General features: G+C 42.0%; 1 protein-coding gene across 4 annotated transcripts in view; it reads right to left on the reverse strand.

The window, feature by feature from the left end:
- The window catches only part of ccdc186 (coiled-coil domain-containing protein 186), a 114,989-nt gene extending 91,249 nt beyond the window's left edge, over positions 1 to 23,740 (reverse strand). For 3 of the 4 annotated variants that reach the window (XM_063071996.1, XM_063071997.1, XM_063071995.1), the window contains exons 1-2: positions 23,343 to 23,740; positions 5,491 to 6,247 (exon numbers count right to left, since the gene is read on the reverse strand). In XM_063071996.1, coding sequence (XP_062928066.1) covers positions 5,491 to 6,224 — 734 coding nt within the window. In that variant the 5' untranslated portion in view covers positions 6,225 to 6,247; positions 23,343 to 23,740. The remainder of the gene's footprint in view (positions 1 to 5,490; positions 6,248 to 23,342) is intronic. The other variant, XM_063071998.1, reaches the window with a different exon arrangement.
- Positions 23,741 to 24,007: the final 267 nt, after the last annotated feature.

Consider the following 24,007-nt stretch of genomic DNA (forward strand, 5'->3'; position numbering starts at 1 on the left):
GCATAGTTTTAAGGTGCTTGGAAGTAGGTACAGAGATGTCAGGGGTAAGTTGTTGCAGTTTATTTTTTTTAACGCAGAGAGTGGTGAATGCATGGTGGTGGCCTCCATAAAAAAATTAAATCTCTTCTAAAACAATAGGATCTTTTAAGAGGCTCCTGGATAGGTATATGGAGCTTAGAAAAATAGAGGGCTATGGGTAAGCCTAGGTAGTTCTAAGGTAAGGACATGATCGGTACAACTTTGTGGTCCGAAGGGCCTGTATTGTGCTGTAGGTTTTCTATGTTCCATGGATAGAGAAACTGCTGTTTTTTAGTTTAATCAAACAAAGCCTCTTCAGCATTATGTGACATGTCACCAACACTTCGACTTACCGTGCTGCTTGAGTGTGCAACCTTTTCAATTTCACATACTACATCTTGTTCTAGCATTTTACTGACTGTAATTTTACATTCTGGCATCATTAGATTCTCATCAACTGTGTGAATTTTCCTTCTATGTGTAATAATTTCTGCTACTAAATAACTTGCTTCCAGAGTCTTTTTACTGTGACATTATTAACAAAAGTTTTACTGTTTGTTTTGAGATTCCAATAACTGTTTAAAATAATCAGAACTTTTACGTGTCACATGGCTGTGATTTGTAGTTCAGTGTCTTTTCAATTTTGCAGCATTATAAGTTGTTTGCCACAAACTAGGCACAATGGAATAGGACAACTTGGATCCTCAACCCATGTAAAACCCATTGATTAGATTATTAGATTATAAGTGCTAAGTGCTTTCATTGTAAAGATAGACTTTTTTTTGCGTTCCCACTTGGAGTACTGTGTTCAATTCTGGTCACCTTACTACAGGAAGGATATGGATACTATAGAGAGAGTGCAGAAGAGATTTACAAGTATGTTGCCTGGATTAGAGGGCGTACCTTATGAGAATAGGTTGAGTGTACTTGGCCTTTTCTCCTTGGAGCGACGGAGGATGAAAGATGACCTGATAGAGGTATATAAGATGATGAGAGGCACTGATCATGTGGATAGCCAGAGGTTTTTTCCCAGGGCTGAAGTGGCTAACATGAGCAGATATAGTTTTAATGTGTTTGGAAACAGGCACCAAGGAGATGTCAGGGGTAAGTTTTCACATAGAGAGTGGTGGGTGCATGGAATGCACTGCCAACAGCAGTGGTGGAAGCGAATACAATAGGGTCTGTTAAAAGCCTCTTAGATAGGTACATGGAGCTTAGAAAAATAGTGGGCTAAGCAGTGAGGAAATTCTAGGCGGTTTCTAGAGTAGGTTACATGGTCGGCACAACATTGTGGGCCTAAGGGCCTGTAATGTGCTGTAAATTTCTATGTATGTTATTGCTTAATAAGAATGGCATAATAAATAATTAAACGAGAAAGTCACAAAAACTATGAAAACAACAATACAATTCACTTCTAACCTACACAATCCACTTTTTGCAATGCCTACAACAAATTCCTTGTTTAGAATAAAATTTCCTTCCAATTTTCTAGTATACTGGTAGTTTGTTCACTCCCATAAGTCGATTGGCGGCACGCAAGGCGAAGTTGGAAGAGGGAGAGATTAACATCACAGCCCAAGTTGGGCAAGTCCCTTCAATGCTCAGAAAATGCACTTCATGCGCCTCATTAGTCTACCATCCTCCCCTTTGTGCAATACTGCGCTCACCAATTATCAACCTACCATCCTTCCCACCATGAAATATAGCACTCAATTATCAGCCTACAGTCCTCCCCTCTGTGCCACACAGTACTCACCAATCATCAGCATACCATCCTCTCCTCTGTGCAATACAGTGCTCACCAATCATCAACATACCATCCTCCCTTCCGTGCAATACAGTGCTCACCAATCATCAACATACCATCCTCTCCTCCGTGCAATACAGTGCTCACCAATCATCAGCATACCATCCTCCCTTCCGTGCAATACAGTGCTCACCAATCATCAGCATACCATCCTCTCCTCCGTGCAATACAGTGCTCACCAATCATCAGCCTACCGAACTCCCCTCCGTGCAATACAGTGCTCACCAATCATCAACATACCATCCTCCCCTCCGTGCAATACAGTGCTCACCAATCATCAGCATACCATCCTCTCCTCCGTGCAATACAGTGCTCACCAATCATCAACCTACCGAACTCCCCTCCGTGCAATACAGTGCTCACCAATCATCAGCATACCATCCTCCCTTCCATACAATACAGTGCTCTCCAGTCATCAGCCTACAGTCCTCCCCTCCGTGCAATACAGTGCTCACCAATCATCAGCACACCATCCTCCCCTCCGTGCAATACAGTGCTCACCAATCATCAGCATACCATCCTCTCCTCTGTGTAATACAGTGCTCACCAATCATCAGCCTACCGAACTCCCCTCCGTGCAATACAGTGCTCACTAATCATCAATATACCATCCTACCCTCTGTGTAATACAGTGCTCTCCAATCACCAACATACCATCCTCCCCTCTGTGGAATACAGTGCTCACTAATCATCAACATACCATCCTCCCCTCCGTGCAATACAGTGCTCACCAATCATCAGCATACCATCCTCCCCTCCGTGCAATACAGTACTCACTAATCATCAGCATACCATCCTCTCCTCCGTGCAATACAGTGCTCACCAATCATCAGCCTACAGTCCTCCCCTCCGTGCAATACAGTTCTCACCAATCATCAGCCTACCATCCTCCCCTCTGTGGAATACAGTGCTCACTAATCATCAACATACCATCCTCCCCTCCGTGCAATACAGTGCTCACCAATCATCAGCCTACAGTCCTCCCCTCCGTGCAATACAGTGCTCACCAATCATCAGCATACCATCCTCTCCTCCGTGCAATACAGTGCTCACCAATCATCAGCCTACCGAACTCCCCTCCGTGCAATACAGTGCTCACCAATCATCAACATACCATCCTCCCCTCCGTGCAACACAGTGCTCACCAATCATCAGCATACCATCCTCTCCTCCGTGCAATACAGTGCTCACCAATCATCAACCTACCGAACTCCCCTCCGTGCAATACAGTGCTCACCAATCATCAGCATACCATCCTCCCTTCCATACAATACAGTGCTCTCCAGTCATCAGCCTACAGTCCTCCCCTCCGTGCAATACAGTGCTCACCAATCATCAGCACACCATCCTCCCCTCCGTGCAATACAGTGCTCACCAATCATCAGCATACCATCCTCTCCTCTGTGTAATACAGTGCTCACCAATCATCAGCCTACCGAACTCCCCTCCGTGCAATACAGTGCTCACTAATCATCAACATACCATCCTACCCTCCGTGTAATACAGTGCTCTCCAATCACCAACATACCATACTCCCCTCTGTGGAATACAGTGCTCACTAATCATCAACATACCATCCTCCCCTCCGTGCAATACAGTGCTCACCAATCATCAGCATACCATCCTCCCCTCCGTGCAATACAGTACTCACTAATCATCAGCATACCATCCTCTCCTCCGTGCAATACAGTGCTCACCAATCATCAGCCTACAGTCCTCCCCTCCGTGCAATACAGTTCTCACCAATCATCAGCCTACCATCCTCCCCTCTGTGGAATACAGTGCTCACTAATCATCAACATACCATCCTCCCCTCCGTGCAATACAGTGCTCACCAATCATCAGCCTACAGTCCTCCCCTCCGTGCAATACAGTACTCACCAATCATCAGCCTACCATCCTCCCCTCTGTGGAATACAGTGCTCACTAATCATCAACATACCATCCTCCCCTCCGTGCAATACAGTACTCACCAATCATCAGCCTACCATCCTCCCCTCTGTGGAATACAGTGCTCACTAATCATCAACATACCATCCTCCCCTCCGTGCAATACAGTGCTCACCAATCATCAGCCTACAGTCCTCCCCTCCGTGCAATACAGTACTCACCAATCATCAGCCTACCATCCTCCCCTCTGTGGAATACAGTGCTCACTAATCATCAACAAACCATCCTCTCCTCCGTGCAATACAGTGCTCACCAATCATCAACCTACCGAACTCCCCTCCGTGCAATACAGTGCTCTCCAATCATCAACATACCATCCTCTCCTTCGTGCAATACAGTGCTCACCAATCATCAGCCTACAGTCCTCTCCTCCCCTGCAATACAGTGCTCACCAATCATCAGCATACCATCCTCCCCTCTGTGCAATACAGTGCTCACCAATCATCAGCATACCATCCTCCCCTCTGTGCAATACAGTGCTCACCAAACATCAGCATACCATCCTCCCCTCTGTGCAATACAGTGCTCACCAATCATCAACGGTCTCCCCTATATCGTGTCAAAAACTGAGATTGGACCCAACCAAATAACCCTGGTCCGACTGCACACTGCCATATTGGACTGAGAGACCTCTCACAAGATTGCTAACGGGCTGCTCGATCACTGCCCACCACTGGTTAGTATCATACTATGTGCGAAGTTCAAAAAATAATCTTTCTTTGTTTTTAATCACGATCTCTCACAGAACCCTGGTTGAGAAACCCTGGGCTACAGTGTATAGAGATGGGAAGATTTACTTTTTATTTAATTTATTTATTTATTTAGAGATACAGCGCTGAACAGATCCTTCCTACCCTTCGAGCCGTGCCATCTGAACCAATCCTGTTTTAATCTTAACCTAATCATGGGACAACTTACAATGACCAATTAACCTACTAACTTATACAACTTTAGAATGGGAGAGGAAACAGGAGCAGTAGGGGAAAACTCACACATTCCACAGGGGGACTTACAAACTCCTTACAGACAGTGCCGGAATTGAACTCCAATCTCCAATGCCTATAGCTGCTTTAGTGTAGCTAACCACTACGCTACTATGTTATTTCAATTTTTACACAATTCCTCAACTCTAGTCATTTTTATATTTTGAAGCTTCTTAATTTCATATTTCCTGTTAGAAACAAAACTCAAGGTCAGACTTAAGCATCACAATGAGTCCAAACTCTGGATTATTAACTCATTAACATGTACACGTCTCCAATCTATTCTCAATAGCTTACCTTAAAATAAATTATTGATAAATTGTATCCAATCCTTCAGTCTGAAAATGTTTGTTTTCTACATCAAAATGACTGAGTGCTAAATTCAGCTATTTACTAAAATAATATGAATCAGTCAATGGCATGTGTTTCTCTAATAGGCTGAAATGCAATACTGATGTTCTTTTCTCCAGATCCTGGAAGATACATTTGCCTAGATATAGAGTGAGGCATGATATGTTTCACAGAAAATGATGGCATAAGCCCAAGGGTAGTGTCTGACACCAAGTCATTCAAAATTATCTGCTCATAGAACAGCTCAGGTATATCCATTGTCTATTGTTCTATATACTACAATCACACAATAGGATTTACTGATTTCTCTGTTACTAACATACTGGATTTCTATTGACAAAGATATCAGGATTTTTAAAATCTCTTGCAATTAATACTCACTTCTTTATTTTGCTTGCTTGTTGAAGACATTTATTTTGCAGAGATTCATTGAATATGACTACAGCGCTTCGTTCTTTTGTAATTCCATTAGGTAAACTGGGAGTCACTGTTGAATCTGTTGAAAAAGTACTATATTCTGATTCTAGTTCATCCAGCAAAGCATCTTGAGAAGATTCAAATTCCATCCTGGATATTAGATCCTTAGTTATCTTGGTATCAAAAGGACTTGCTGAATCAATCTTCTGTGAAGGGTGAGATACGCATTTGCGCCAATCAGTAGTCTCTGCCTGTGTCAACTTCTCTGATATGGGATTAAATGTTTGATCACTGACCGATGTAACAAATTCTCCACAATCAATCACTTTTTCTTTACATTCCGTTCCTATTCCCATATTACTGCTGAAAGACATTAGAGCACATGGCTCTCCACTTCCGCCAGGATCTGCCAAGTTATTCATACACCGTTCAATCTTTACATTCACTTGTGTTTTGGCAGATCCATCGTTATGTTCTGAATTTGTGTCTTCTTTTAATGTTAGTGTCTTGGTTGCTGAATACATCTCTGACTCAAGACATGTACCATTTTGTGCATCAGTTTCCTCACTTGTGATGCCATTAATAACTTCATCACTTTTGCCACCATCAATCACTGACAGATTTACTTTCTCATGGTCACAATTTGACATCTGTTCATCAGCCTCTGGCGTAATCAGCTCATCTGCTTGTTGTTCCATTCTCTGTCACTCAAATATTTATCCTGTAACAATTGAAACAAAACAAAGGCATTGAAATGACAAAGATCAGACATGTATATGAACTGAATTATGTATTGAAAATAAAGGCAATTATTCATAACTGCTTTCTCATACAATGGAAACTGTTCCAAAGACAAATAGATTTTGTATTAGCTGCTCCATATGGTGACTTAATTCAAATATAGCAACTGTGACAAATAAAAACATATAAAAGCATTAATTTATATGATGCAGTCTGATTCTTACAATTTATTTAGATACAGCGTGGAATAAGCCCTTTCACCCCTTCGAGCCGCACCTCCCAGCAATCCCCCCAATTTAGTCTGATCCTAATCACGAGACAATTTACCATGACCAATTAACCTACCAACTGGTACGTCTTTGGACTGTGGGAGGAAACCGGAGCACCCGGAGGAAACCCACACAGTCACGGGGAGAACAAACTCCTTACAGACAGCAGAGGGAACTGAATTGGGCCGCCTGTACTGTAAAGTGTTGTGCTAACCACTACACTACAGCACGGCCCAAAAATTGGAAGCATAGCATATCACAATATTGAAAGTAATTAACTATGGAGCTATAGACCCCTTATATCTCTGAAGTGAGTTCAGTTGCTTCATCAGCATTTAAACAAGGATCTCAATCAAGCAGAAGCTTAGTTAAAATTCTTCGTTAACAATTGAAGAAGAAGCTTAAAAATAAATTATGCAGGCCTTTAACCAAGACCAACAAAAACTTACAGAACTTACATACATGCATTTTTAGCCAGAGAGTGGTGAATCTGTGGAATTCCTTGCCACAAGCAGCTGTGGAGGCCGACTTTATGTACATTTAAGGCAGAGGCTGATAAGATTCTTGATTAGTCAGGACATGAAGGGATACGGGGAGAAGGCAGGAGATTGGGGCTGAGAAGAAAATTAGATCCGCTGTGATGAAATGGCAGAGCAGACTCGATGGGCCAAATGGTCTAATTCTGCTCCTATATCTAATGGTCTTATAACAATGTAGAAGTCCAAAAAACTTGAAGACAACAGAGCAGCAGGAAATTTCTTTACTGAATCCAGACAAATGAATATTACACATATAAATGCATGATGATCACCGCTGCCATCTTGTCCAAGGCAGTGGATTTGGCCCAGTACATCATGGGTAAAGCCCTCTCAACCATGGAGCACATCTACACGAAACGCTGTCATAGGAAAGCAGCATCCAGAGATCATGCTCTCTTGCTGCTGCCGTCGGGTAGAAGATACAGGAGCCTTAGGACTCACACCACCAGGTTCAAGAACAGCTACTACCACTCAACCATCAGGCTCATGAACAAAAGGGAATAACTACAATCACTTGCCCATCTATTGAGATGTTTCCACAACCAACAATCTCACTTGACTGACTCTTTTATCTCATTATCTCACGTTCTCATTATTTATTGCTATTTATTTATATTTGCATTTGCACAGCTTGTTGTCTTCTGCACTCTGGTTGATCTTTCATTGATCCTGTTATAGTTACTATTCTACAGATTTGCTGGGTATGCCCACAGGAAAAAGAATCTCAGTGTTTTATATGGTGACATATATGTACTTTGATAATAAAATTTACTTTGACTTTAAATTGCTTCAAACTACGGCATTAACTTTATTAATTTTTATACAAATAGTTTCACTAATGTAATACACACAAAAAGCATTTTTAAGTAAAAATGTCATGAAATTGTTGGAGAGATGGCCATTTTTTATTGGAGAGGTATGCTTTAAGATAGGCCTTAAAATTGTAAAGAAATAAATCAGGTAGCAAAGTGAAAGTGAATAACAGACAGGAAAATGTTTTAGTAATGTACAGTATTCAGTGACAGTAACTGAACAGACCAAAAAGTTTAAATAAATTCTCATTCATTTGATTTATTTCAGTTCCCTTAAGTTTAAAGAATGAAGCTCAGACAATGAAAGCAGTAAAATTAGTTCATGATGAGAAAAGTGAGGTCATTTGGAAGTCTGGATGATCACCGAGCTTGGCAAAACGTTTGCAGATCTTCCAGCTCCAATCGAGAACCCATCATCAGTGCACAGTTGAGGGTGTTGACTCCTCAGAATGCCAGCATATCCTCCAGGGTCCAAATGGATATTGATTAGACATTGTGATCTGATTCAAAACAGTTTAGCAGTAGAACATTCTGATTGGCTAGCTTTGAGGGAGGTCTGTTGGAAGTGCTAGCTTCGCTGTCCAGATCCTGAGATTACTGGCAATTCATTAATTGTTGACGTTGTTGTTTTTAGTGTGCAAACTTAAAGCACACGGTATTGGGGGTAAGGTATTGATGTGGATAGAGAATTGGTTAGCAGACAGGAAGCAAAGTGTGGGAATAAATGGGACCTTTTCAGAATGGCAGGCAGTGACCAGTGGGGTACCGCAAGGCTCAGTGCTGGGACCCCAGTTGTTTACAATATATATTAATGACTTGGATGAGGGAATTAAATGCAGCATCTCCATGTTTGCGGATGACACGAAGCTGGGCGGCAGTGTTAGCTGTGAGGAGGATGCTAAGAGGATGCAGGGTGACTTGGATAGGTTGGGTGAGTGGGCAAATTCATGGCAGATGCAATTTAATGTGGATAAATGTGAAGTTATCCACTTTGGTGGCAAAAATAGGAAAACAGATTATTATCTGAATGGTGGCCGATTAGGAAAAGGGGAGGTGCAACGAGACCTGGGTGTCATTATACACCAGTCATTGAAAGTGGGCATGCAGGTACAGCAGGCGGTGAAAAAGGCGAATGGTATGCTGGCATTTATAGCGAGAGGATTCGAGTACAGGAGCAGGGAGGTACTACTGCAGTTGTACAAGGCCTTGGTGAGACCACACCTGGAGTACTGTGTACAGTTTTGGTCCCCTAATCTGAGGAAAGACATCCTTGCCATAGAGGGAGTACAAAGAAGGTTCACCAGATTGATTCCTGGGATGGCAGGACTTTCATATGAAGAAAGACTGGATGAACTAGGCTTGTACTCGTTGGAATTTAGAAGATTAAGGGGGGATCTGATTGAAACGTATAAAATCCTAAAGGGATTGGACAGGCTAGATGCAGGAAGATTGTTCCCAATGTTGGGGAAGTCCAGAACGAGGGGTCACGGTTTGAGGATAAAGGCGAAGCCTTTTAGGACTGAGATTAGGAAAAACTTCTTCACACAGAGAGCGGTGAATCTGTGGAATTCTCTGCCACAGGAAACAGTTGAGGCCAGTTCATTGGCTATATTTAAGAGGGAGTTAGATATGGCCCTTGTGGCTAGGGGGATCAGAGAGTATGGAGGGAAGGCTGGTGCAGGGTTCTGAGTTGGATGATCAGCCATGATCATAATAAATGGCGGTGCAGGCTCGAAGGGCCGAATGGCCTACTCCTGCACCTATTTTCTATGTTTCTATGTTTCTCTGTTTTCCCCCCGTGAGGTTCATATACCAGATCTACGCTGATATGTTTGTTGATGGACCCTACTGTAGAGGACTATGCTTCGAGAAATTCTTGCTCTTGCTGGAGTCAAGGTTCTGGCTGTCATTCAGTTGAAATGGTGTCTTTCTTCATTTTCATGAGCTGATACTGCAAGAGTGGGTTGCGCCTTCTGCTCACTTGATAATGCTCATTAGCTTGGTTGATAGTTTTCTTCCTGTTTGACCAATGTAATACTTACCACAGTCACTACACTAGACTTTGCAGATAACATTTGTTCTATCAGTTACATATTGTTGTATTTTGAGCTTTGATAGATTCCTCCTCAAAGTTCCAGTCCGCTTGTGAGCAACTGTGATGATGTGTTGCTAAAGCAGTCTTGCTGTCATTTCTGAGATGTTCTTTATGTACAGCAATACAACTAATTTGTTCATATGGTTTATATACTCGGGTTTCTGTGTCAGTGGTGTTGCAATGGGACTCAATTCTCTTGACTAAGGTCTTCATGCAGCTTTGTTAATGAGTATCAGCTAGTGAGCAAAAGGCACAACCCATTCTTGCTAATACTTGCTCATGAAGACGAAGGAGGACACCATTACAACTGGACGACAGCAAATCTTGACAAGCAAGAACAAGAAAATACGAGAATTTGCCTTCTTCTGGGCAGTGTCTTTACAAGACAGGTGACCCCAGCCATTATCAATATTCTTCAGAGACTGTTTACCTGGCATCAGTGGTCGCATGTGATATGCACCAGCCACACTTACGACCATATGCCACCTGCTCCCATAGTTTCACATACCCTGATCTGGGGTGGTGGGGTAAAGCAGGTACTACACCTTGCCCAAGGGTGACCTGCAGGATAGCAGGGGGAAGGAGCGCTTTACACCTCCTTTGGTAGAGACACATCTCTACTCCACCAGAGTCAGAATCTGGTTTATTATCACCGGCATGTGTTGTGAAATTTGTTAATTTAGCAGTAGCAGTTCAATGCAATACATGATAATATAGAACTAAATAAATAAATTACAGTAAGTATATATATGTGTATTAAATAGATTAAAAATAGCGCAGAAACAGAAATAGTGTTCAAGGGTTCAATGTCCATTTAGGAATCGTATGGCAGATGGGAAGACGCTGTTCCTAAATCGCTGTGCATACCTTCAGGATTCTGTACCTTCTTCCATACAGTAACAATGAGAAAAGGGCACGCCCTGGCCTGGGTGAAGGGGGTCCTCAATAATGGACATCAACTTTCTGAGGCATCACTACTTGAAAATGTCTTAGATACCATGGAGGCCAGTACCCAAGATGGAGCTGACTAATTTTATAACTTTCTGTAGATTCTTTCAAGCTGTGCAGTAGCTCCCAACATACCAGACAGTGATACAGCCTGTCAGAATGCTCTCCATGGTACATCTATAAAAGTTTTGAGTGTTTTATTTGACAAATCAAATCCCTTCAAACTCATAATGAAATATAGTCGCTGTCTTGTCTTCTTTATAGCTGCATCAATATGTTGGGACCAGGTTAGATACTCAGAGATCTTGACATCTAGGAACCTGAAATTGCTCACTCTCTCTACTTCTGATCTCTCTATGAGGATTAGTTCATGTTTCCACGTCCTACCCTTCCTGAAGTCCACAATCAGCTCTTTTGTGTTAAGCCAGAGATGTATCAACATTTATGTGGAAAGGATTACCAGTGAAAATGGGAATTTTAAACCAGTTAAAGATGTGGTAAGGCAGGGGTTCCCAACTTGAGGTCAATGGACCCCTCGGTTAATGGTAGCAGTCCATGGCATAAAAAAATGTTGGGGACTCCTGTTGTAAAGGAAATTGTAAGGAACCACTTGAAAATTATTAGTAAAATACCAGTTGGACATATGGGCAAGGGTGGGGTAGTTATCAAATTAGGAAATTAATTGTTAAACAAATATGCAGGATGAGAAAAACCCAAATAAAAAATATTAATTTAAATAATATGATTTAGTACCATTATTGACCAGATTTCAAGTTGAGCACAACTGACAGCTGACATTCCAAACCTCGGATAAGAGAGGAAGACCTCCTGGGGGCTGATATGTGGAAAGTCTCATCAGTGGAAAATACAACAGAGACACAGGAAATGGGAGAACTGAATGGAAGCATTTTATTTCCCGATGAATGAGAGTTCATTAATAGATATTTCCATAACTGGAGGTGCTGGTTGCCAAGTAATCTTCTATGGCTGCAGAAAAATGACAGAAAATGGGTGAGTTTAGTAGAGGGTATATGTTTTACAGAATCTGAGATCAAGATGTGTCTTCCATATGCTTCAATGAACAAATCACTGATGATTTGGAGCTCTTCAATGCGCCTGCACAGCATTTGTCAATTGAGGAAAATAACGCTTAAAGATCAAACATTCAAGCCTCAAGGTCTATTGGATAGCCATGTTCTGGAAGGATAAGCATCCTCGAGAGATTCACCAGCATGGGGATTTAGTTGTGGGAAGAGACTGGGTAGGCTGGGTTTGCTTTCCCTGGAATAGAGGAGGATAAGGCATACAAAATTATAGGCAGTAGGTAGTCAGAATCTTCCTATGCAGGAAGGAAGGAATTTTAAAACACACTTGAGAAAGTTTTTTTTAAACTACAATGAGTGAATGATATGGATAACTCACCACTGGAGGAGAAGGAATATACACAGGAATCTGCATAGGCAAAACACAGAGTGTGTGGACTAAGTAAAGGCAAATAGGATTAGTTAGATGGAAAAAGAGCTTGGTATGGTTACGGTGGACTGAAGGGCCTATTTCCTGTTGTGCAAATCTATGACTTTACCATTCTCAGTACTGAAGTTATAGCAAAAAGCTCAATATAGCTGAGCAGGCCACTCCAGCACCAAAGTCCTAAAACAGACAGTTCATGAATATTTTCAAAGGCCCCCTGAACACAATGCAAAATATCATTTATTCTTGGATATCACAGGTTTATGACCTCTCAAAATAAGGCTTCATCTCATCCTAGTATAATTTCTTTTGGCTAAGAAACAGAGGGCTAGGAAAAGAGAATCTAACAAGGAAGATGATTCTTAGGCATCCAGATAGAGTGGCCAACTAATGAAACTTTTAGACTCAAGTGCAAGAGTTGGATGCAGGTTGGTGCAACTTCGTGGAAGATGTTCCCTTTAATCTGATGATGTTTCTGCATGATCCCCAGGACTCAGTATAAGCATTATTAGTGAAGGATAGTCAGTACAATGGTTCTCCAAGTCAAATCCATGAAAGAAAGAGAAAGTCTCCATTCCGGGATGACAAACTCTACCTTCTGTAGCAACAACACACCTCAACATCCGAGTGAAATATATTTCAAAAATTGGGATTCTCAATCGTCCAACAATTAATGAAGAACATCACCCTTGATTATGATACATTTCCTGTCAACATCACTTTGAGAGCATAATTACATCCTTCCCGTAGTCTAAATCGTGGTAGCATTGTTTTCACCTTAAGGGCTGCAGTAGTTCAAGGTAGAAGCTTACCAGCTTACCACCAGCTTCGTAAGGCAAAGAAGAATGGGCAGATCCAGAAAAATGATTATTTTTAAAGCATAGTAAGGATCTACAGCATTAAGTGTTGGAATGCACATTTACTATTAAGAAAATCTGTCCTAAATGCTTGATCTTAAATACTGAATTGCAAGTTATGTCTTGATATTTCATAGTGCAATTCTAAATAGATCATGAGGTGGATGATATCACCAGTGCAGTGTATAAACAAAAATAGCAAAGGATGGCGAAATAATTTCAACTGTAGAATTGTCTGCTACACAACAATCAAGCTACTTAAATAACTTCACCTTTAATATTCATTTGTTTTCTTCAGTCCTTAATAGTCAGTCAAACATTCCACAGAAATCTTTGTGAAAAATAAGAATGTGGTATAAATATGTAAATTTAAAATCTTCTAATGCACTGAGAATCACACTGTTACTTAAAAAGATACATCTCTGAAGCTCATGTGTATAAAAAGTGCTGACAAAAAAGCTTTCACAGCCAGGTTTGTTTCTACTACTAGGGCATAGTAAGTGCAGTGTGAACGGATGAATTTACGTACATTTCAAAACCAATTTTACCCAACATTACAAACAAGAGAAAATCTGCAGATACTGGAAATCCAAGCAACACACACAAAATGCTAGAGGAACTCAGCAGGGCAGGCAGCATCTATAGGGAAAAAGTACAGATGATGTCTCAGGCCAAGACCCTTCGCAGGACTGGAAAGAAAAAAAATGAGTAGATTTAAAAGGTGAGGGAGGGGACAGAGAAACACAAGATGAGAGGTGAAACTGGGAGGGAGGGGATGAAGTAAAAAGCTGGGAAGTTGATTGGTGAAAGAGATACAGGGCTAGAGAAGGGGGAGTCCAACAGGAGAACAGAAGTCCATGGAAGAAAGAAAAGCGGAGAGCAGCACCAAAGGGAGGTGATGGGCAGGCAAGGAGATAAGGTGAGAGAGGGGAAAGGAATGGGGAATGGTGAAGGAGAGGGCGGGTGGGAAGAGGAGGATTACCAGCAGGTACCTAACATTCCTTTGTTGACATGTATCAGAAAGCAAACTGCCACACCAAAACCATTTGTTCAGCTATTAAGAGCAAGAAGGAATTCAAAAGACCCATAGAAATTGTGTATAAACAAACTGATATAAGGGATATCAGAGACTCAAAGCCATCAAATCTATTCTCAAATACCTGTAGACAATGTAAGTAATTGTCCTCTACAGCTGCTGAAATCACAGCACAAACTGTTCTGGGTCTACATCACCCAGAAGATGCCCTGTCTACATCAGAAAGGAGGTGCATAAGCCTGAAGGCACACACTCAAACGATTCAGGAACAGCTTCTTCCCCTCTGCCATCCAATTTCTGAAGGGACATTGAACCCATGAACACTACCCCACTACTGCTTCCTGCACGCATGCCGAGCTCATTGACTTCATTAAGTTTGCCTCCAACTTTCACCCTGCCCTCAAGTTTACCCGGTCCATTTCTGACATCTCCGTCCCCTTTCCAGATCTTTCTGTCTCTATCTCTGGAGACAGCTTATCTACTGATGTCTACTATAAGCCTACGGACTCTCACAGCTATCTGGACTATTCCTCTTCTCACTCTTCTTGCAAAAATGCCACCCACTTCTCGCAATTCCTCCATCTCCGCCGCATCTGCTCTCAGGATGAGGCTTTTCATTGCAGGATGAAGGAGATGTCCTTTTTTAAAGAAAGGGGCTTCCCTTCCTCCACCATCAACTCTGCTCTCAAACATATCTCTCCCATTTCACACACACCTGCTCTCCCCCCATCCTCCCGCCACCCCACTAGGAATAGTGTTCCCCTTGTCCTCACCTACCACCCCACCAGCCTCCGGGTCCAACATATAATTCTCCGTAACTTCCACCACCTCCAACGGGATCCCACCACTAAACACATCTTTCCCTCAGCCCCCCTCTGCTTTCCGCAGGGATCGCTCCCTACACGACTCCCTTGTCCATTCGTCCCCCCATTCCTCCCCACCAATCCCCCTCCCGGCACTTATCCTTGTAAGCGGAACAAGTGCTACACATGCCTTTACACTTCCTCCCTCACTACTATTCAAGGCACCAGACAGAGCTCTTGGCTCCATCCCTCCCCCTCCTGTTTTCTCCTGTCATTTTGGATCTCCCCCTTCCCCTCCCACTTTCAAATCTCTCACTAGCTCTTCTTTCAGTTAGTCCTGACAAAGGGTCTCAGCCCGAAATGTCCACTGTACCTCTTCCTAGAGTTGCTGCCTGGCCTGCTGCGTTCACCAGCAAGTTTTGTGTGTTGCTCCACTACTTTTTATATCTTTATTCTTGCACCACTTACTTAATTTAAATATACTGAGCCGTAGTAGCATCAGCTTTAACACTGATATTTTGTGTTATTCGACTACTTAACATTAACACATCATCAGTTATCATTGATTTGAACACTTAAAATTAAATAACCCTTAAACAACCTGGTCAAAACAGGTCAAATGGTTACTTCATTGTACTTCTGTTTTGAGTCCATGATGTTTTATCAAATTAGTTACACTAACTCCTATAGTATTTAACTGACTGCAAATGCTTAGGACTTCTTGATCTAATGTACTTTTTGCTTTTCAAACTTAAGACAACATATCAGAACAATAGGTTTAATTAGCCATGGGCATAAAATATAATCTGCTTGTCTATTTTAACTAAATTTATTGACAGTGAAGGCCTGTGCGTGCATCCAGCTTTTTGTGCTATGATTTCTGGAGATAAGCTTAATCATTTCTGGCCTGTTTGTTGAGATATCCAGTAGTTCTAGTGCCGCAGCTTTTGTTTTGCATTACTGTACTGTCAGCACATTCACTGCTCCCATTAGCCACATACTTGTAATGTATCAACTTAATGTGGAATGAGACAACAGTGGAAAAGCTATTGTGCTAATCCAACAATTCTTGAGATCAAAAAAATGTTTCCACTTTTTGGACATATTAACAATTTACATCAATAAAATTCTTTCACTTGACCTGCAACAGTCATTTTCAAATGTCAAGAAGACTTCCTTGCAAACAGAGGTTGCCGACATTGCAGAAAACATTTATAGTTAAAATAATGCAAAGAAAAACCTGAAAGTTCAATAATCAACAAATTCTAATAATTTGAGGACTTTGAGTCCCATGAACCTAACTGTGGTTTGGACCTTGGTTTAAAATATCCCTAAACTACACTAACATATTTTCATGTATATTTGAATAGATATATAAGCTTTTCTTTGGAACCACCAAAACTTTAAATTGAGAACCCTCCACACCAATCATACCCTTACCAACAAACACTTAGAAAATGGCAGTGCTGCGTCAGACTGACTACTACCTTGCTGACATCAGGCTGCAACTCTCAGACACCTCCTCTTGCCTAACTCTTGAAAAGAGCCCCACGCCGTACCATCAGAAAATTGTCTCCGACACCATCATTGACCTCATCAACTCTGGAGAACTCACATCCACTGCCACCGAACTCACTACTATTTCCTACCCAAGATCCACAAACCTGACCATCCGGGTAGGCACATTGTCCTGCCCTACTAAACTACTGTCCACAACTTCAACTCCATTCTATCCCCCTTGGTTCACTCCCTTCTCAACTACATCTGCAACACTTCACATGTTTTCGATCCCCTCAATTACTTTCAATTCCTTGGCCCTGACTGTCTCATTTTCACCATGGATGTCCAGTCTTATACAATTCTAATCCTCATCAAGAAGGCCTCAAAGCTCTCTGTTTCTTTCTCAACATAAGACCCGATCAGTTCCCTTCCACCATCACCATCCCTGTCTGGAAGAACTGGTCTTCACCTTCAACAATTTGTCTTTTGGATCCTCCCACTTTCTCCAAACTCGAAGGATAGCCAGGGGCACCCACGTGGGCCACAGCTATGCCTGTGTTTTCGTTGGCTACATAGAACGGTCTTCACTGGTTATGCTCCCCAACTCTTCCTGCGCTACACTGAAGACTGCATTGGTGCTGCTTCATGCACCTATGCTGAGCTCCTCAATTTCATCAACTTTGGCTCCAACTTGCACCCCGCCCTCCCTCCCCTGTCTCGATCTGTCTCCACCTGGGTAATCTCGACTATACCTCTTCCCCTGTAAAAACGCTATTCCCTTTTCTCAGTTCCTTCATCTCCACCACGTTTCCTTTCTTTAATGAACCGGTTTCCCTTCCTCCGTCATTGTTGCTGCCCTCACCTGCGTCTCCTCCATTTTCTGAACATCTGCATTCACCCCATCTTCCTGCTGCCTTAACAAGGATAGTGTTCTTCTTGACCTCACCTACCACTCCATGTGCATCCACATACAAAACATTATTGTTCACAAATTGTCATCTTCAGTGGGATCCTACCACCAAACACATCTTTACTCACCCCTCTCCACTTTTCACCAGGATTGCCCCCCCCCGCCCCTGTAATTCCCTTGTCTGTTCGTCCCTCTCCACTAATCTCCCTCTTGGCACACACTCCTGCATGCAACTGAAATGCTATGTCTGCCCACTCACCTCTTCCCTTGCCTCCATTCAGTTTCCCAAATAGTCCTTACACGTGAGGTAACAATTTACCTGTGAATCTGTTGGGGTTGTCTATTGTATCTGGTGCTCCCAATGCAGCCTCCCTACATTGGTGAAACCCGACATAAATTGGGAGAGCACTTCTGCCTCATCTGCCGAAAGCGGAATTCCCTGGTGAACAACCATTTTACTTCCTATCCCCATTCCTATTCCAACATGTCCATCCACAACCTTCTTTTGCCATGATGAGGCCACGCTCAGGGTAGAGGAGCAACACCTCATATTCCATCAGAGTAGCCTCTACCTTGAAGGCATGAAGATCAACTTCTCCTTCCGGTAATTTTATTTCTTTCCCCCTTTGTTCTTCTTCCATTCCACACTCAGGCCTCTTACCTCTTCTCCTCACCTGCCTATCGCCTCCCCCTGGTGTCCCTCCTTCTTCCCTTTCTCCTATGATCCACTCTACTCTCCTATCAGATTCCTTTCTCTCCACTCCTTTACCTTTCCCACCCACCTGGATTCACCTATCACCTTTTAGCTAATCCTCCTTCTCCTTCCCACGCCTTTTTATTCTGGCACCTTCCCCCTCCCTTACAGTCCTGAAGAAAGGTCTCAGCCCGAAACAGCCAATCTTTGTTCATTTCAGCAGACGCTGCCTGACCTGCTGAGTTCTGATACTTGCAACACCTAAAAGCAATAATTAACATTCAACCAGAATATTGAAGATAATGTGTTAAGATAATTAAGATCATAGAAAAAGGTAGATATAATGCATCTTCAATTTGATAATGGAGTTATTGACTAATTGCCTCAAACCTATAAACTAGGAAATATCCATTGCCCAAAAGCTCTCAAATCTAAACATTACAAATGCCACCTTCTCTTGAGGATGCTTTATTTGCCATATGTGTATCAAATTTCATGCATTCTGTATCCCTAAATATTATTTTCTAAATAAAACTTATCCAAAAAATAAATAGAACCAGCTTGTGATTAATTTATTTGCCAGAAGATACGGATATCACAGGTAAAGCCAAGATATATATCTTTAATAGTTCCCTGAAAGCAGTACGACATTTGAGAAAATAATTAAAAGTAAACTACATTGCTGGATTGGAATCATATTAAAACTAAACTAGGAAATAATCACAGGTTTCTTTTCTAGAAGGGCATGAATGACCCACAGCTTCCACTATCTTCAATAGGATTCTACCAGCAAACACATCTTTATTTCTTCCCCACACCCAATCTGCTATCTGCGGCAAATGCTCCCTCCATGATTCCATCCCCACTAACCTCCCTCCTGGCACTTATCCCTGCAAACGGAAGAGTGCTACACCTGTCCATTCACCTTCTCCCTCACCTCCATTCAGGACCCCAAACAGTCTTTCCAAGTGAGGCAACACTTCACCTGCAAATGTGTTGGGGGCCGTCAAATGAGACCAGGCATAGACTGGGGGTTCGCTTTGTTGAGCACCTTCACTCCATGCAGAAAAAGCAGGATTTCCTGATGGCCGACCATTTTAATTACAATGCCCATTCCCATTCTGACATATTGGCCCATGGCCTTCTCTACCGCCACACTGAGATCACTCCGAGGTAGGAAAAGCAACACCACATATTCCGCCTGGGTAGCTCTAACCTGATGGCATGAACATCAATTTCTCTAATATTTAATAAATTTTCCCCCTCCCCCTTCCATCTTCTTCCACTCCTCATTCTGGATCCCCTCTTGCCCCTTCTCTTCTCCTCACCTGCCTATCACCTCCCATTGGAGTGCCTTTCTCCCATGACTGACACTCCTCTCCTATCAGATTCATTCCTCTCCAGCTCTTTACCTTTCCCACCTATCACCTCACAGCTCCTTACATCGAGCCCATTCCCCACCCACCTGCTTCACCTACCACCATCCAGCTTGTACTCCTTCCCCTCCCTCACCATCTTGTTCTGGTTTCTTCCAGACCTTTTCAAGGGCCTCAGCCTGAAACATTGACTGTTTAGTCATTTCCATCAATGCTCCCTGACCTGCTGAGTTTGTCCAGCACTTTGTGTGTGTTACTATAAATGAACAAAGTACATCAACATCGCTAATACTAACTTTACTGCGTATAATGAATTGTATTTTTTTTACAAGCAATTAAGGGAGTGGAAGGGGTGGAGAAAACAGGTTCTGTTGCTAGTTTCTCCATTATGAAGCTGTGACACCTGCCAATGTGTTAAGAAGCAGGAGTTGAAGAACAAATTTCTGTAATTTATTTATTTATTTCCACACCGATCTCGTGAGAACAAATTTCATTCTGCAACTCTTATTTCTGAGTAATGATTTTCAAATTCTGCAGGAGTATATTACTGTAACCAGAACAGCCTTAATGCAGGGGTTGCCTGTATTTTAAACAAATTTCACGATAATAAACTGATTCTGAAACAGAAGAATCTCAATAGTTCATAAGGCAGCAATATAGTCATACTAAAACAACAGGAATTCTGCAGATGCTGGAAATTCAAGCAATATACATCAAAGTTGCTGGTGAACGCAGCAGGCCAAGCAGCATCTATAGGAAGAGGTGCAGTCGACGTTTCAGGCCGAGACCCTTCGTCAGGACTAACTGAAGGAAGAGTGAGTAAGGGATTTGAAAGTTGGAGGGGGAGGGGGAGATCCAAAATATAGTCATACTATTTGAATTCTATACCAATCTTCTGATACACTCCAACACTGAATTTGCTCACGACTGATGAAAGGTCTCAGCCCAAAACATCAACTGCTTACTCTCTTCCATAGATGCTGCCTGACCTGCTGAGTTCCTCCAGCATTTTGTGTGTTTCTCTCTGGATTTTCAGCATCTGCAGATTTTCTTGTGTTTCAACTTACTGTTTAATTGGGCGGCACAGGCTCATTGGCTCAGTGGTATGTCTCTAAATAAATAAAATTTATTTTCCATCAACATGATTCTATTTTAATTTAAGCAAACTGTTCTTCCTTGTATTTTATTTCTTTATTGTCCCATGTGGAAAATACATGGAATTTCCAACAATGAGTTTTAAGTTGAATTCCTAAATACATTCCTATCCTGTATTTTTTCAGTTTGGCAAATCAAGTAAGTTATCCAAATCCCCCACGATAAAAGGGGTTGCAGGTAACTTATACAAGGGAGATGCAGGTTCCACTGAAAACGAAACAAATGCAGAAGCTGGAAATCTGAAATAAAAACATTTCTAGAAATACGCAAATCAGGCAGTATCAAAGGAATGAGAATCAGCTAGTATTTCAGTTCAGTTTCTTGCTTTGCCTTGACCTCATACCATTTTGAGTCTCCATTACAACCCCCAGTACCTCATACAGGTTAAGTACCCCTTATCCAAACTTTTAAAATCTGAAAACCTCCAAAATCCAAAATTTTGAGCACTGACATGATGTCACAAATGGGAAAATTTCACAAGGCACTGAGAAGGTGATACGCAGGTCTCTGCGCATCACAGACAGTTCTGAGAAGTGACCTCACATATGTAATGAATAGAGGTTAATGAAAAATAGCAAACCACTGCATAATGCATAAAATAAATATCTCGATGGTGTATTGAAAGAGTCAATTTGTCAGTGTTGGAGTGAACATATGACGATCAATGGTATTGTAATTGTGAAATAAGCAAAGATCTATCACGACACACTGAAAATTGAGGGCAATTGTAAATACTCACAAGCTGTTTGCAGAAAATTAAAAAGTACAGCATTAAATTTTTAAAGCATCTGATGATCACAAAGCCATATAGAAATCCATTCATTTTTTCAAGATGAAAATCCAGTAACAGAACAAGTTTACAATGCTAACAACAGGAATTCTGCAGATGCTGGAAATTCAAGCAACATACATCAAAGTTGCTGGTGAACGCAGCAGGCCAAGCAGCATCTATAGGAAGAGGTGCAGTCGACGTTTCAGGCCGAGACCCTTCATCAGGACTAACTGTTCAGTTAGTCCTGACGAAGGGTCTCGGCCTGAAACGTCAACTGCACCCCTTCCTATAGATGCTGCTTGGCCTGCTACGTTCACCAGCAACTTTGATGTACGTTGCTTGAAGTTTACAATGCTGATTGTTTTTATACCCACATAAAACCTAAAATAAAGTAAAATACAAATACAGTGTACTGTGATCTTTTAATCAAAACACTGCATCTTATGTGGAGACTGAAGGACTGCCGCTATTTGTTGTTGTTTAACGGCTGATTCAGGTATTCTCCTGATGCTGCTGTGCTGTTTTTGTTACCCTGCACACAATATATTTTCATTATATTAGTTTGTCTGTTATGTGCCGTGTCATATGACATGGGTGATCATGGTCTTTCTATGAGCATGATTGTTCTTGGCAATTTTTTCTTCAGAGGTGATTTGCCATTACCTTTTTCTGGGCAGTGTCTTTACAAGACAGGTGACCTCAGCCATTATCAATACTCTTCAGAGATGGTCTGCCTGGTGTCAGTGTTTACATAACCAGGATCTTGTGATACGCACCAGCTATTCATACGACCATCCACCACCTGCTCTCATGGCTTCATGTGATCCTGACTGGGGGGGCTAAGCAGGTGCTACACCTTGCCCAAAGGTGACATGCAAGCTAGTGTAAGCAAGGAGTGCCTTACACCTCCTGTGATAGAGACTTTTCTCCGCCTCGCCGCAGTATGTAATAATTTTTGCTGTTAAGTACAACTGTAAGAGAAAGACTGCTTACCGACAGCACATAAATTCAGTGGAGGAAACTATGCCGATCCAATATATTTCATTAAATCCAAAACACTTCTGGCCCCAAGGAGTACTCAACCTGTACTGTACAGTTAAAGAACTCATACTTTTCATTCAAAATTTTGCTCAGTTACTTTGATGCCATATTAGTAATCCTTATGGAAAATTACATATACTACAGTTTTTAAAAAATGGTTTGTTGAACTTTGCTATGTTGTGGCAACTAACTATCTGTATACTGTACTGATAAGGTATATATCCTCGTAATCAAACGCTATTGTATTTAAAATGTTTTACTAAGCACTTGGCTTCCATCAGAACGGAAGCTTTAAATATTTCGTTTGTCTTTTACCATTCGGAACTGGATTTTGTTATCAAATACCATTCGTGGTGCTCTTCCAAAGATGACACAAATGTAACTAGTATATATAAAACTGACATTCGCATCATCATAAGCAAAATATTTTATTGCAACATCTACTGCAGTTTAATATGAAATCACATTAGGATTAACAATAGGATTGATCTGGTGAAATTATTAGCATGTTTTGATAATATCAGCGCAGTAGTCAAAAGGTCGCATGTGCATAACAATGACAAACATAGATGGGATTCCAGCAGAGCATGTCATACACAAAGTAACCATGCTGCGTAAATATTAAATGCATTATAGAAACAGGCACGATCAACTGGTCAAGGAGAAAGCCAGGAGAGGAGAGAGGAGAGGAGGGACGAGGTATAGCCCTCGGCCTGCATCCTGTTCCATTGCCGGGTGAAAGTGGACTTGGTGGACGGAGTGGGATGGATGGTAAATTGTGCGAAGAAAACACCTCACCTCATTCAGCCCGGCCCCAGCCTTCGCTCCCAGTTCCAGTTGCAGCCCGGACCAAGTCCTGCTCAGGTTTGCACCATCTCCCAGTCAGGACTGAACCGTCACAGCTTCAGCTCGAATATCAGCAGTGCAGCGCCAGCGGTTACTCGCTCTCGAAAATTTCTCAAGGTGATAAAACCAAGCGGTTTAGTTTCCACCTGAAGTGCCGATGGTAAGGTAATCCGTGCCGCGGCTCCGGCCTCCGAAGCCTCCCTCCGTTCCTGCCGCAGCTCCGGACTCTGACACGACAACAAATATGGCGTTCCCACACTGACAGCCTCCTGCCAAAGAGCCTGACCAATCACCAACTAATTCATCGCCGGTCATCGGCCCTGACAACACGACAGCCAATCGGAAGTTCCCACTCTTTGACGTAATGAGACACCCCCGCGGCAAACCAATCCACTGCTAGGTAATTACTGTAATAGTAACACTTTTTTTCCCCAGAGTAGGCAAGTCGATGCAAATAATATAACCACCTAGTTTCCCTATTACTAGATTTCTGAATAATATTATAAACTACTATATGTAAATGCATACTCTACAAACTCCTTTGATGCTTGATTTAAATTACAATTTGCGACATAAAGTGCAATAAAGCTCACTCATTTGATGGTAAATGAATGTTG

This window comes from Mobula hypostoma, chromosome 19 (genome assembly GCF_963921235.1).
Source record: "Mobula hypostoma chromosome 19, sMobHyp1.1, whole genome shotgun sequence".
Lineage (NCBI taxonomy): Eukaryota > Metazoa > Chordata > Chondrichthyes > Myliobatiformes > Myliobatidae > Mobula > Mobula hypostoma.